Source organism: Panthera leo, chromosome C1 (assembly GCF_018350215.1).
Source record: "Panthera leo isolate Ple1 chromosome C1, P.leo_Ple1_pat1.1, whole genome shotgun sequence".
Lineage (NCBI taxonomy): Eukaryota > Metazoa > Chordata > Mammalia > Carnivora > Felidae > Panthera > Panthera leo.
In genome coordinates, this window is record NC_056686.1 from 181089693 (window position 1) to 181105143 (window position 15451).

Here is a 15451-nt window from a genome sequence, read left to right on the forward strand (position 1 = left end):
GAGTTTGTGGTCTTTTGTTTTAGAGTTACCATGAAATGTAATACTTTCCAGGCCACTGAATACAGACAGCAAAATTAAATAAAAGGCCACTTATATTTATGTGAGATAATATTTAGAGAACCACTTTAAAAATTGAAAGGTATTTTTTTGTGTGTCCTAGCAGATTATAGTCTCAAAATTTTAAAAAGCATCTTTAATTACTTGTTTAGAAGTTTTTGTTATTCTTATTAATAGTCTCAGGGTGGACATGATCATAGTCATCAACATGCACATGGGCATGGACATTCTCATGGACACGAATCTAAGAAGTTTTTGGAGGAATATGATGCCGTATTGAAAGGACTTGTCGCTCTAGGAGGCATTTACTTGTTATTTATCATTGAACACTGCATTAGAATGTTTAAGCACTACAAACAGCAAAGAGTAAGTACTTTGTAATGATTTCTTCCGTTTTCTGAGATACGAAACTCAAAAAAATTTTTTTTCTGGCCACATGCTTAATTATGATGTTGGTGTGTGTTCAAGGAAACATTGACTTTGATCTTTGCCATTTTTATGTATATATTTTGTATATGTATGTATTTTGTATATATTTCCTTGAGACAAAATATGGTTTAGAACAGAGCTCTAAACTGGGACTCAGGGGGAGTGATTCTAATTCTTGCCCAGCTACAAAATAGCTGTGAAAACTATGACTCATTCCTTGTGATTTCCAGTTGCTATATAAATCTGTGGGAAATAAGTCCTACTTTTTGTCTGTATTTTCATATCATATTCCAAATAGTGTATTTAATTTTAATTGCCATATTTTATTCAGGGTATTGCCATATTTAAGTGCCTTCAAAGGAAGGTTGGTCAAGATGATGTGCAAGTGAATTATTATCTGAGGAATGGTAGAATGAACTAGGAAAGGATCAAAAGTGAAAGAAGCCTAACAGCATTTGGTTTTCAGAGGGTGTATGGAAAGGTGGATGGGTGAAGAATGGAGTGTTGGTAGGAGGGATGCCAAGGTGAGAGTGGCCGGAGAGAAATGAGTCAGAAGAGAGGTGATGGGGGCTTGAAGTAGAGTCATGTCATGAGGAATAGGAAAGATAAGGTGATTAAGAGAACTATTTAAAATTTTAATGATTATTTATTTTTGAGAGAGAGAAAGAGTGTGAGTGGGGTGGGGGCAGACAGAGAGTGAGAGCGAGAGAATCCAAAGCAGGTTCCAGGCTCAGCTGTCAGCACAGAGCCAGAAGAGGGGGGCTCAAACCCATGAACAATGAGATCATGACCTGAGCCAAAGTCGGACACTTAACCGACTCAGCCACCCAGGTGCCCCAGAACATTTAAATGAGAGAATCAATATGATTTAATTGTTGATGACATTCAAGAAATAGAAGTATTTTAGGGTCCATCTCTGAGTACATAATTTAGAATACAGTTACATATTGCAAAGTATATAGAGAAGTTTTGACATTCCTGAGAAGCTCAATTTTCTTCAGTTGTGTGTACCTGCTAACACTTAAGCAGCAAATATTCATATTTAATTGTACAGAATATTAGGGACTGCATAATTTACCAGTAAGTATGAAATGTAGTCTTTCAAGAGGTAGTTCAAAGTAAACATGTTTTCTGTTTTTTATAATTTAATCTTGATCTCATTTTGCATTTAAATTTACTGGGAAAATTAAATATGTTTATTTTTGTAAACTAATGTAGAAGAATAGAATCTCCAGAACATGGCAGCTCTTTGGAAATTTGATATTGAAAGAAGTAAATAAATTAAAGGAATTTGATTAGATAAATCAATGGAACACCATTAAAGGGGTACTCTGTATCTAATAGTAAGGAATTCTTCAAGAATATCAAAGAGAGGAATCTGTGCAGATAAATCAGTGTGTCTCCTTTATGATAAATAGGACAGTGAGTAACCAAAGATGAAAAAGTGTATGGCATTGTTTTGAAGAAAAGGAATTAGTGATCCTTGAATAGAACAGACGTTTGACCATCTGCAAAGAAGAGTCAGTTATTGGAAGGAAGCTTTCAGAGCATACATTAAGTAATACATCAGATGAGGACTGGTTTCAGCAAGTTGGGGCTTTGAGGGTAGTGATTTGGCAAGTTTTCAGGAAAGTGGACAAGGACAATCTGAACCAAAGCAGTTGAACACAATCCCAGCTGGTGTTGTACATTTTCTTCTTTTCTCTTTTGTGCTGTGGTTGGCTTGTTTTCCCTTCCCCCCACTTTTCTCCTTTCTACTTCAACTCACGGCTGCTGTTTCTTTTCTTTGGTTGTCTCCATACTACTCCTTTTGAACATTTTGTGTTTCCCCAGTTTCTGTTACTTATTGCTACGAAGCAGAAGGACCCACAATTTAATGGCTTATAACAACATTTTATTATTTCTCGTAATTCTGTCAGGAAATTAGGCAGGATTCAGCCGAGCAGTTCTTTTGTTCCCCCTACCATCAGCTACACTCACTCACTCTACTACATTCAAACTCAGCTGGCCTGGGTTGGCCTCAACAGGGCAGGGTTAGGAGGCCCATGAATGTGTATGTCTGCATCTAGTGTCCTCCACTTGGCCTCTATTTTTCTAAAAAAATTTTTTTAACATTTATTCATCTTTGAGAGACAGAGCATGAGTGGGGAAGGGGTAGAGAGAGGGAGACACAGAGTCCGAAGCAGTCTCCAGGCTCTGAGCTGTCAGCACAGAGCCCGACACGGGGCTCAAACTCACGAACTGCAAGATCATGACCTGAGCCAAAGTCAGTCGCTTAACTGACCGAGCCACCCAGGTGCCCACACATGGCCTCTGTTTAGAGCCTAGGCTGAGTTTCTTCACAGATTAGTGGCTAGCTTCCTTGAGTAAAAAAGTAAAAGGTGTCAGGTTTCACACTAGTTCCAGAACTGGTCCATCATTTTCTTGCATTCTGTTGATCAAAGCAAGTTAAAGGGGAAGAGGTTATTTGTTCTCATAAACTTACATAGATCGGAAATAGAACTTTAAGTTGGAGGAGTTGTTAGAGGTAGTTACACAGTTACATTGCTAAAAGAAGAAAGCAGACTGTTAAAAGATAGGAAAATTAAAACCTAAACAATGAAATACAATACTTAGGATTTATTAATAAGTGAGGATAGATTAGATGAGAAAGAAAACTTACCTTTATTGCGAAGCTGTTAAGAGTCGGTTACCGATAGGTCATTTTTTCACACATCACCTCATTTAATCCTAAGAATCTATCATTTTAATTTTACAGATGAGTATTCTTATGGTTTAATAAATTTAACTGCCCAATTCTCACAGAAGTAAACTACAAAGTTTGTGATTTTAACTCAAATTTGACCCTTCCCATTATGTCACATGTAGGGAAATGTAAGATTGCATTAAACACAATGAAATTCAAAGGGAGTAAGCTTTAGTTTTTTGGAACTTCCTATTCCCATACACTATTAAATAAGATAGATATTAAATATATTTCACACATTTCATTTGGTTGCATGTAATATAGTACTGTGTACTGTATTCTGTACTTTGAAGTAGATGAGTTGATCCTTTGAGTGTTTGAAAAAAAAAAAAGCAACAACATAGAAATTTAGCTGAATATTTTATAATGAGACCCCTTGATTAATTTCTAAAAATTTTTTCTCTTTTTCTCCTAAGTAATTTATGAATAAAGTGTTACTACCACTTACCCCATAGATGTTAACAAGTGAATATTGTTGCTAGTTGTGGCTGCAGATTTGATACTAATACCAGATTTTTTTTCAGGGAAAACAGAAATGGTTTATGAAGCAGAACACAGAAGAATCAACTATTGGAAGGAAGCTTTCAGATCATAAGTTAAATAATACACCAGATGCTGACTGGCTTCAGCTCAAGCCTCTTGCCGGTAGACAACAGTTCTGACTAAAGAGAAACTTTTAAAATATAAACATTGAAATACTGCTTCTAACCTGTGCCTGTGTTTGAAATTTCTTGTTTTTGTGGCTTCCCTAATATTAGTTTCTAACTTTTGTATTTCCTAAAATGTGAGTGTATCTTGTGATTTTGTTTACTGTCTTGTCTATTTCAGCCTTATTAAAATGGAATGTGGGACTAATTATATCACAGGGCAAGGAACATATTGCACTTTTACTTTACAGAAAAAAAATGAAACAAACAAAAAGGCTTTGTAAGCAGTATACTCGTGTTATCTTTAGATCTTGGCAATGCAGGTCTCTGTGCCGTCCATATGGGATTGGTTTCATATGGAAGAGGGAGAGTGGTCTCCCTACTTAAAATCTCTGCTCATCAATTCAGCTTTTCTGTTGCCTGGTAAATGTGATGAGGTAGCTTACAATTGTCAAGGAAACATAAAGTATTTTAGTCTAATTTTCCCTTTCTGTTTGAACTTGTGTTTCCCCTGAACGTACCAACGATTTTCTGCAGAAAAGGGGCAGATGAGACTCTAACTGTACTCTGCTCCAATTTGAGAAGTAGTAGACTGTTTGTCACATAATAAATAGTTTTTGAAAACTAGGTGAGAGGCCAACCTCAATTAAAAAAAATACTTAATCAGATGTTACCATTTATATGGGTTTCTGAGTAGCATTTTCAGATAGGTGCCATTGGAGGGTGCCAGCGATTTAAAGTTTGTTTTCTTCAGTGATAAGAGAGGATTAGACAGGGTAACTTTAAGTTTCCTTCTTCCCCTGAAAAATTATGGGTCCATTTAGTTGTCCTGTAAATGCTGCAGTAACTTCTACCCTTCGATTTTTAGCAGCTGTTCGTGATGTCCTCCCTCAGATTCACAGTTTCTCCACGCTTGCCAGTTCTTCTCCCCACTTTGCCTGCTGTTGATCTCAGTGTCCCCCCTTTACCTCATCTGGTTCATCATCTGGATGCTCAGAACCCCAGTTTGTTTTGTGTGTATGTGCACATGTTTGTTTTATTTGCTTTTATACATTTATTTGGGACTTCATTTAATCATTACACTGCTGTTCTGCCTGGGTTTAAATGAGCAAAGAAGCGTTCGTCTGCTTGTTGATAAAAGTATATCCTTTGCTATTATAAATATAGGAACTGATGACTCGGTCGTTTCTGAAGATCGACTTAATGAAACTGAACTGACAGATTTAGAAGGTCAACAAGAATCCCCTCCTAAAAATTATCTTTGTGTGGAAGAGGAGAAAATCATGGACCATTCTCACAGTGATGGGTTACATACCATTCACGAGCATGACCTCCATGCTGCTGCACACAACCACCATGACGAGAGTAAGACTGTGCTGAGGAAACATAACCACCAGTGGCACCACAAGCATTCTCACCATTCTCATGGGCCCTGTCATTCTGGGTCTGATCTGAAAGAAACCGGCATAGCTAATATAGCTTGGATGGTAATCATGGGGGATGGCATCCACAACTTCAGTGATGGGCTAGCAATTGGTAAGTGGGCTTGAAACTTGGGTTATCATTTGTTTGATCTTTAAGACCACAGATTCAGTACTAATATTATAAACTGTAATACATAGGATTAAAATTTGAGGTTAACAAATACACTGTTATAGATTACTCTGGTCATTTGATTTGTTTCCAGAGGCTATGTTCATGTTTTTGATCAGCTTATTTGGGGCATAAAGGTATATTTTTACTGGGTTTTGCTTTTAATGTGTAAACAAATGTCTGTAGTATACTACTTTTATAACTCGATTTCAAGGCATAATCACATATGAAAGCTACCTTAACATTCTGTTTTCAAATACATTTATATATCCCTGAATATATAATTTCAGTCCTGGGTTTAGTACTTTTTTATGTCTTTGAAAAGGTGAAGAAAAATTTTACCTGTTAAGCATCCATTGTACCAGATTCAAATTATTAGAGTCTTGGCTAACGTAAACTGATATTACTAGTTTAGGAGAATATTAAATGTGATTAATATATGATTTTCTTTTCCAGACTTCACTCAGAAGTAGGCTTTGGTTTCGTTAAGAAAGGAGAGGCCATATTTTTCAATCTTCAGTAGCTGTCAATGTTAAAAAATAAAGAATTTACTAGAGGGAATCAAATGTATTTATATCTCTGATCTCAGTCCTCAAGACTGTCAGACGGATAATACTTTGTAGTATTTTTGCTCTAGACCCAGAAAAGTTCAGACAAGGATGTAGCCATTTAAGTATCTATAAATATTTATATGAGAGAGAGCGAATACAATCGTACGCTTAAAGAACTTGAAATTTAGCATCAGCCTTCCACTCAGAAGCTGAAATGCTGGAAACCATTACTACTCCCAAGCTTTCAGTGAGCTCTGGAAGGCTAATGTAATGGAAAATTTAATTTCTTAGAGAATATTTCTTTCACTGAGTAGCTCTTTCTCTGGTTATTATATACGTATTATACCTCACTATATGTTCAAAAAGTGTAATGTAAAATAAGTGAGTCACTCATATATTAGTATGAAAATAATTTAGATAGGCAAAAGAGGTTGTACCTATCCTTATTAATGAAAATGGAAAAAGCGGAAGTAAACATCACTTGATTTTCTTTTTACCCCCCACCTCAGGAGCAGCTTTCAGTGCTGGACTGACGGGAGGAATCAGTACCTCTATAGCTGTGTTCTGTCATGAGCTGCCACATGAGTTAGGTAATATACCAGATTTTGTCAAATCTTAAGACTTCTTCAGTTACAAATGCATATAAATTTTGGAGAGGTTAAAACATAAAAATGGCTGATGACAAGTAGAAATGTCATCATTCTTTTATATAATTTGTATTATATGCACCTAAAAATGTATTGTTTTATATGTATGTATGTTTAATTTATGTAAACAGTATTATGTCCTTTCCCATTCTGTTCCTTATATTACTAATCATTATGCTTTTATTTAGTTTATTTTGAGAGAGAGAGAAAGAGAGCATGAGCACATGAGCAGGGGAGGAGCAGGGAGAGAAGGAGAGAAAGAATCCCAAGCAGGCTTCATACTGTCAGCGCAGAACCTGATGTGGGGCTTGATCTCACAAACCATGAGAACATAACCTGAGCCGAGGTCAAGAGTCAGATGCTTAACCAACCGAGCCACCCAGGCGCCCCTCATTATGCTTTTAAACTCCACCCAGGTTATCATGAATTCATTTAATATGTTGCTTTTAGTCAGTATTTAGAGTTGTGCATTTACTGCATTTTACATATTTGTCACCTAGTATTAGATACACTACACCTTTAATTTCCTGCCACCACAGATAATGAGGCATTGAACATCTGTAGACTTAGCGCTTATAGACTCTTACAAGAACATCTTTTGGGATTATACCCAGGAACAGAATTGATGGGTCGTGGGATGTACCTGCCAGAGAAGTGCTGTATTACTAGCCACCATGGCCATCTCTAACCACCAATACCAGAGAGTTCCTGTGTTTCCACATCCCTGCCAAGACTTGACATTAACTAATTTTTGTCAATTTGGTAGATATAAAATGATATTTCTTTGTTGTTTTAGTTGGCACTTACTGATCTACCAATCATTTTTTTTAAATTTCTCTTCATGTGTTTTGATTTTTGTTTTATTTTTATTTCTATTATTTTTGAGCAACAGAGAGTGTGAGTAGGGGAGGGGCAGAGAGAGAGGGAGACACAGAATTCGAAGCAGGCTCCAGGCTCCCAGCTGTGTCAGCACAGAGCCGGATGCGGGGCTCGAACTCACAGACCGCAAGATCATGACCTGAGCTCATGTCAGATGCCTAACCAACTGAGCCACCCAGGCGCTCCTGATCTTTTCCTATAAGTTGAAAAACATTAGATGTGCACATGCATTCATTCACAGAAAATATCCAGGGGATGTAGAGATGACATAAATTTGAAAGAAAAAAGTAACTCCCTATTCTGAGTTTCCAAGGAATTTCTTCATATGTTCTTGCTAGTTTAATATTTTTCTTAAATTTATCTGGCTATGAAACATCTATCACTTGACTGTGTTTAATTTTTTTTTATTGGTAGTAGCCTTATTTGCTTTCAGTAGAGTTTATATGTATAATTTGCTTAGAAAATTATTAACTGCTCAAAGCAGGACAGTCTATTAATGCTTACTTGGTGCTGATTCTCTAAGTCTTGATTCCGTACTTACAGTTTTGTTCCTTTGCCAGCCTTGAGCTTGTGTTCTTATATCCTGTTCATCCCCCATTTCCTTTATCCTGACTAAACCATTATTGCCTTCGTTGTCTTTTGCTTGGACAGTTTCCATAGTATTTACACCTAGTTTTGCTCTGTTCTAGTCCCTCTCGTATACTTTATCCCAAAGTGACTTGCTCATGCAATCAGTCTTTCAGTAGTCTCCCTTACGTATAAAGTTAAAAGCTGAGATTCATTAGTCCTGCTTCCATTGGCCTTCATTTCTGCCTTTTCATCCTTACTCACTGTGCTTGCTGTTGCATGTTTTCCACTTCACCCAAACATAATTCACCAAACATATGCTGTGGATGCCTGAGCCTGCTTCTTTCCTTGTACCATCTTCCTGCTTGGCTTGTCCTGTCCTGCTGATTGTCTCTCTAGTTAATTATGTTACGAGGCTTTTTTTCTCCAACTTGAGGACTGCCCTCCCGCTGGAGGATTACTGCCCTGTATGTGTTGGATTACTTTTTCGTGTAAACTTTATCACTTAGCTTCACCAGGTCTTTCTTTGGGTGCTTAGTATATATCCATTGTAGATGTCCTATCTCTTAAAGTGTAGGTTCTTTGTATGCAGATACTGTATCTTATGCAGTTTTCTTAACTACTTTCCTGTGTTAGGAAGAGAATAATCTGCCAAATACTTCTTTGCAATTCCATAGCAATACACATCAGGGCTTTCTGTCAGTTTTTATATGTAGGTAACATATAGCCTAATAATTTTAACTTTGCACTCTTCATTTTGAACTTGCTTAGTAGTAGATTTGGATAGTCTGAACACAAAATCCACAATATACTGGGAAGACCTTCAACTTCCCTTCCTACCCTCTTCCTGCTCCCTAAATGGAGTATATCATGCCACTTCATGGTTATTGACAGCAGGGAGTTTGGAGATTAGGGATGATTGCCTTCCTGCCACTTACTCCTTTTTCTCTCTATAGTTTCTCCTTGAAACAATGAAATACAAGGAATGATAGCCACATAAACAAATGCAGGACATATCTTAATAGCTAGGTAAGGCCTTGGCCCTATGCAGAGCTCCTGTGAAAGCTGGATTATAGAACTCTACCTGGGCCAGGACTCCCCATGAGACAATGGACCCCAAATCTCTACCTGTTTTACCCCCACAAACCAGAAGTTGGGATGTTACTGTTGCTATGATGGGAAAACATGAGTTTAAAGTACATTGAACTTTAAAGGAGTGAGACCTTAAGAAAATGTGCATTTTCCCCCAATGCTCAGTGCTAAATTGACCTAAACTCTATTTTCTAGCTGTCTAGGCTCTAGGGTAGAAAGAGCATAACTCTGGAAGTGATAGAAAATGCTTTGGCCTTTGTATTCATCAAGGTAGGAAGTGGTCTAATGACCATAAACAAAGAAAGTATTTTAAAAAATGATTTTAGAGCCTTTTTTTTGCCTTAAGGTACAATAATGGACACTTTGGTAAAATAGGCCCAGATGAATGTCTTTACTCTGATTTATCTCTCTTATTCATTTGGAGAGGAGGGAATCTGGAGAGAGGCTAGAAACCTCTTCCTCAGAACTCCCAAGCAAGGGAAAGATCACTCCCCTAGAATATATGATAGAAGCATGGCAGGGAGATAGGAGAAACTTCTCCCTGGTTAATAGGTCAGGATATTGGCAAAGCAGCATAATACGTTGTATTCCAGGATAATTTATTTGATCTAAAACCTCTTAGGCCCTAGTTAAGTTTTTGATTATGAATTCTTAAAACTGTTCTGAGATTTTTATACTGAAGTCATACCCTAAATGGGAAAACAATTGTTTAAATTACATTTTAGTGCATTAAAAAGCGACCCTTAGTAATTCCAAGTTTTATTGTTCCTCTTCTGAACGCATTGCAGTTCTTGCATGGTGCGTACCAGATGATGGTTTTGTTTGTGCTTAGGAATGCAATAGGAAAAATCAAACTTTTAAACCTTCGAACAATATACAGCTCAGGGAGGTTCATTCTAAGAGGTATGCAGAAATTGAAACCATCTGAGAAAATAGAAAACCCTTGTCTCTCATAGCATGTTTGCTGTGGGGTGGGTTAACGGATGAAGTCACCTGAATTATTCCTACTCTTTCTTTTGTTTTTTGCCAAACTTGTTTTAGCTATATTTAAGTAAGTAGAAATATTACTTTGTTGTATTCTCTCTACTTTTTTCCTACTAGTTCAAAATAACTGTATAAGCATTTGAAAAATAATTTATATGAAAACTTGTATAAGAACATATAAAGAGGAAATGAGATTGGGATAATCTAGAAGAGCAGATAATCCAAACTCTCTTCTTGATATTAAGTAGTGTGTTCTAACTCCAAAAAAAAGTGACATTTTGATAAATAAATGTAGCCTTATTATTAAGACTCAGCTCAGAGAGGCTATGGTGCCATCCCATTTTTCCCCTTTACTCTCATGCGTATTTAAGGGGTAAGTAGAATTTCAAAATAAATTTTCATAATGTGCTAGATTGTTCAGGGAAAACTGAACATTTACTATATAGATGTATACATGTGTATACATGCATTATTTAAGGCAAAATTAAAGAACTTTGAAATATGTATTTGTTTAAAAAAATCTCAGTGGTTGATATTAACATAATTACAGCATTGGATCACATTAACAGCTTTGGCAGGCACACCTCATTCGTTGTGTTAATGACACCCTTTGTCAGCAGAGAGGAAGGGATATTGATTTATCAAAAGATGAGTAGATTTGCTTGTTTGGTGTAAATCCCAACTGTATTCCTTTGATCTATTTTTCAAATATTTATCAAGGTTCTTACTGAGAAGGGAGGTGGGTGGAGAAAAAGGGAGAAAAATATGCAGATACCTCTGAAATTTGTAACTAAGATAAGTCTAGGACAAAGATAGATTTTATTTTATTTTATTCATTTTTTAAAAAAATTTTTAATGCTTATTTCTGAGACAGAGAGAGACAGAGCATAAGTGGGGGAGGGGCAGAAAGAGAGAGGGGGACAAAGAATCCGAAGCAGGCTCCAGGCTCTGAGCTGTCAGCACAGAGCCCGACGCGGGGCTCGAACTCACAGACTGCGAGATCATGACCTGAGCCGAAGCCGGACGCTTAACCGACTGAGCCACCCAGGTGCCCCTAGATTTTAATTTTTTTAAAAAAAAATTTTTTTTTTAATGTTTATTTATTTTTTTGAGACAGAGAGAGGCAGAGCATGAACAGGGGAGGAGCAGAGAGAGAGGGAGACACAGAATCCGAAACAGGCTCCAGGCTCTGAGCTGTCAGCACAGAGCCCGATGTGGGGCTCGAACTCATGGACCGTGAGATCATGACCTGAGCCGAAGTCGGACGCTTAACCGACTAAGCCACCCAGGTGCCCCTAGATTTTAAATGAAATAATTCGTCTTGGTACAAGGTCATTATACAAAGATAATTTATACTGCTGTATACTAGCAATGAACAATTAGAAATTGAAATTTTTTTAAAGTGCTATTTATAACACCAAAAAACATGAAACTCTTTGGTTAAATCTAACAAAATATACACAGAATCTGTATGCTGAAAACTACAAATCACCACAAAAGAGATCAAAGGAGACTTGAGTGTGAACAGTGTATACCAGGTTTATGGACCAGAAGACTCAGTATCTTTAAGATGCTAATTTTCCCTATAGTTTAAGTGCATTCCCAGTCAAAATACCAGCAGGCTTTTTCAAATGAGCTTTTTCAAAATTTAATATGGAAACCGAAAGGAACTTGGATAACCAGAAGAATTTTGAAAAAGGACAACAAAATTGACTTTAAGACTTGCTATAAAGCCACAGTAATTGCAACAATTTATATTGGTGAGAAAATAGACACATAAATCAGTGGAACAAAGTAGAGTTCTCTGATATATGGCAACTTATTTTCAACAAAGGAAATTCCATGTAGAAAGGAAGTTTTTTCAACAAATGTTGCTGTAGTAATTGAATATCTAGTTTCAAAAACCCAAAGAAACCAAAAAAGTTCACACTGTAGACACAAAGTAACTGAAAAAAGATAATTGATTTAAATAAAAATTTTAAAATACAGGTTTCCCCTGCTATCCAAAAGTAGTGTTCCAGTGAAACTTTTTGTAAGCTGAAAGGGCTTAAAGCTAAGAAACAGTTACTATTTATATGAAGAAATTTTTGAGCTTCCCAATACCTTAGGATACATCTTGCCAATGGAAGCGCAAAATAGAGACGAAGCACAGATACTCACACACTTCAGAGCTATGGTGGCCTGACACTGAGCATGGTTCCTGGGGAAGGAGCTTGGTGGGGCTACTCTGGCTGCTCAGGGTGCAGGCTGCCTCTACAGCAGCTCATGCAAAACAAAGGCTGTTTTTGGTTTTTGCCTTTTTTCATAAAAGGGAAAAATTCTCTGCAGATTTTTTTTGGTTAGGGAAAACCGGTACTAATGTAGGTCTTTAATAAAAGTGAAGTGGCTGTAATACGAACTTTTGAAAAGTGGGGGTTACCTGTATAAGACTTTCAGAAGAAAACCTAGGAGAAAATCTTTGTGTTCTTGGATTAGGCAAACTATTTTTAGATAAAACATCAAAAGCATGATCCATTAAGGAAAAAGTAATAAAATGGACTTCATAAAAATTAAAAACTCTACACAAATAGCCTTTATTAAAAAAGAATGAAAAGGACTGTGAATACATATTTGGAAAATACATACCTGACAAGAGACTTTTAGGATATTTAAAGACCTCTCAACTCAATAATAGGAAAAACAACAAAGTGGGCAAAAGATTTGAACAGGCATTTCACTAAAGCAATTCTGCAGATGAAAACACATGGGATTACAGGTGCTGGATTTGTCATTATAAAAGGGCTATAAAGGATGTGGAACAACTCTCAGAAATTGCTGGTAGGAATGCAGCTTTTTAGAAGGCTAGAAAAAAAAGACACTCGTTAAATGGCCCAGAAATCCCACTCATAGGTATTTACTCGAGAAATGAAAACTTATGTTGACAGAAAAACCTGTTTATGTGTACAGTGGCTTTATTCATAGTTGCCCCAAACTGGAAACAACCCATAGGTCCTTCAGCTGTTAACTTGCTTCATCTATGGAGTATTTAGTGTAGTAATACCAGTGACTTCCTGGGGTGCTTGGATGGCTCAGTCATTTGAGTGTCCGACTTCGGCTCAGGTCATGATCTCACGGTTTGTGAGTTCTAGCCCCACGTCAGGCTCTGTGCTGGCAGCTCAGAGCCTGGATGGAGCCTGCTTCGGATTCTGTGTCTCCCTGTCTCTCTGCCCCTCCCCAGCTCTCTCTCACACTCACACACACAAACACACACACACACACACACACACACTCACTCACTCTCTCTCTCTCTCTCTCTCAAAAATAAACAAACATTAAAAAAATGACTTTCTGATATAAACTGTAACATGAATGAGTCTTATACATGTTATGCTAAGAGGAAAAAATACCTAGATTCAAAAGACTACATACTTTATGGTTTCAATTTATATGATGTCCTGGACAAGGTAAAACTATAGGCATTGGTTGCTGAGGAATGAGGGAACTGAGGAAGTTTGCAGGGAAGGGCGGAGGGCGGATAATGAAGTAGTTCCAGAGTCTGATGGTGGTTATGGGTCCATGGTATGTACTTTTGTCAAAACTCATAGAATTCTACATCCAAAAGAGAATGCTGTAAAAAAAGAATTATACCTTAAAATTTTAATTTAAAAAAGTTTTAACTAAAAATTTCATCTTGAATCCTGATTAGCTAATTCACGCTGTTTGGTTGCTATTCAAGGATGAAATAAATCCTTTTGCCATCCAGTAATATCTGGGGAGGCATCAAGGTCGACATAGTTTGTACCTATGACACAATGTTCTTTGAGTATTAGTGTTTCTTTTAAAACCCTTTTTAATTATTTTTTTAAGTTTACTTATTTTGAGAAAGAGCACAAGTGGGATAGGGGCAGACGCAGAGGGAGAGGGAGAGAGAGAATCCCAAGCAGGCTCCATGCTGTCAGCACAGAGCCTGATGTGGGTTTCAAACCCATGAACCGTGAGATCATGACCTGAGTTGAAACCAAGAGTCAGACACACCACTGACTGAGCCAGTCATGTGCCCGTGCCCTTTTTTGAAATTATAAAAGGAAACACTTTATTTTATAACCTAAAGACACTTCTCATTTTGTATTACCTAACCCCCTGCTAAATTAAATTGCCCTCTGAGCATGGTTAGTGAGTGAATTAGTGAAAATCTGGTGGGGAAACTTATAGAGGAAGAAGTTAGGAAGCTCTTTGCTTAAGGAAGCTGAGAAAAAAATTAAAAGTCTAGGGTAGAGAAGAGATAAAGCTGCTTTTGAATCCAGGACTTACCAGGAAAATTAAGGATTTAGGATCAGAGGGGAGAAAAAATGCAAGGAGAGTAGTAGTAGATGGAAACTAGAGAATGGCAGTTTAAAAGCTATTGGTAGATAATCTTGCACTAATTTGTTAACTTCTTCCTATTTGTTATAAATTAGAATCTTATAACCATAAGAGTTAAAAAAGAGAACAGATCATGTATTTTTAATCATGTAAGGTTAAGACCCACCCCCCCCCCTTTTTTAAGTTTGTTTCTCTACATATGAATGTAATTTCTACGCCAAACATGAGGCTCAAACCCATGACCAAAAGTCTCATGCTCTTCTGACTGAGCCAGTGGGTACCCCTGAAATTGCTTCTTAAGGGAAGGAAATGCCCCAGTATCTATATAATACCTTGCATTGCTAAGTGTTCAGTGATAAATTAGATGTTTGTATATTTAGTAAAACAAAGAAGCTTGTTATAGTTTGTCAGAAATTACTGACTTTTACCCTTTAGCTTTAAGGCTATCATATCTAGCAGTATTTATTCTTCTAGTAATATCTCTGAGCAATATTTGTTTTTTTCTAGCAGTCCAACTCTAGACATACAGGTGTGAGTCTCTTTATTCATTTTACATTTTTAGAATTTTTAGAATTAAGATTTAATTTTTTTCCTGGAAAAAATAAATCTAAACAGCATACAATGTACTTACAGTCTGTTACCTCTGTTTGTTCTTAGGCCATTTTTCTTTCGAAAAGGGGCAGAGATAAGAGCAGAGGGCTTTAATTGTTGCTCACGGAAAGAGTAGTGACCAGGTTCTTTTTTTCTACATTTTTGATTTTTTTTTTAATGTTTATTTTTGAGAGGGGCGTGGCACACAGGATCCCAAACAGGCTCTCTATTGACAGCAGAGAGCCCAGTGTGGGGCTCGAACTCATGAACTGTGAGATCCTGAGCTGAAGTCAGATGCTTAACCGACTGAGCCCACCCAGATGCCAT

The 15451-nt window shown here is 37.0% G+C and overlaps 1 protein-coding gene across 4 annotated transcripts in view; it reads left to right on the forward strand.

The window, feature by feature from the left end:
• The window catches only part of SLC39A10 (solute carrier family 39 member 10), a 151141-nt gene that overhangs the window by 126512 nt on the left and 9178 nt on the right, over positions 1-15451 (forward strand). For all 4 annotated transcript variants that reach the window (XM_042949528.1, XM_042949527.1, XM_042949529.1 and 1 more), the window contains 4 exons: positions 235-423; positions 3757-3877; positions 5047-5415; positions 6533-6613. In XM_042949528.1, the coding sequence (XP_042805462.1) occupies positions 235-423; positions 3757-3877; positions 5047-5415; positions 6533-6613 (760 nt within the window). The remainder of the gene's footprint in view (positions 1-234; positions 424-3756; positions 3878-5046; positions 5416-6532; positions 6614-15451) is intronic.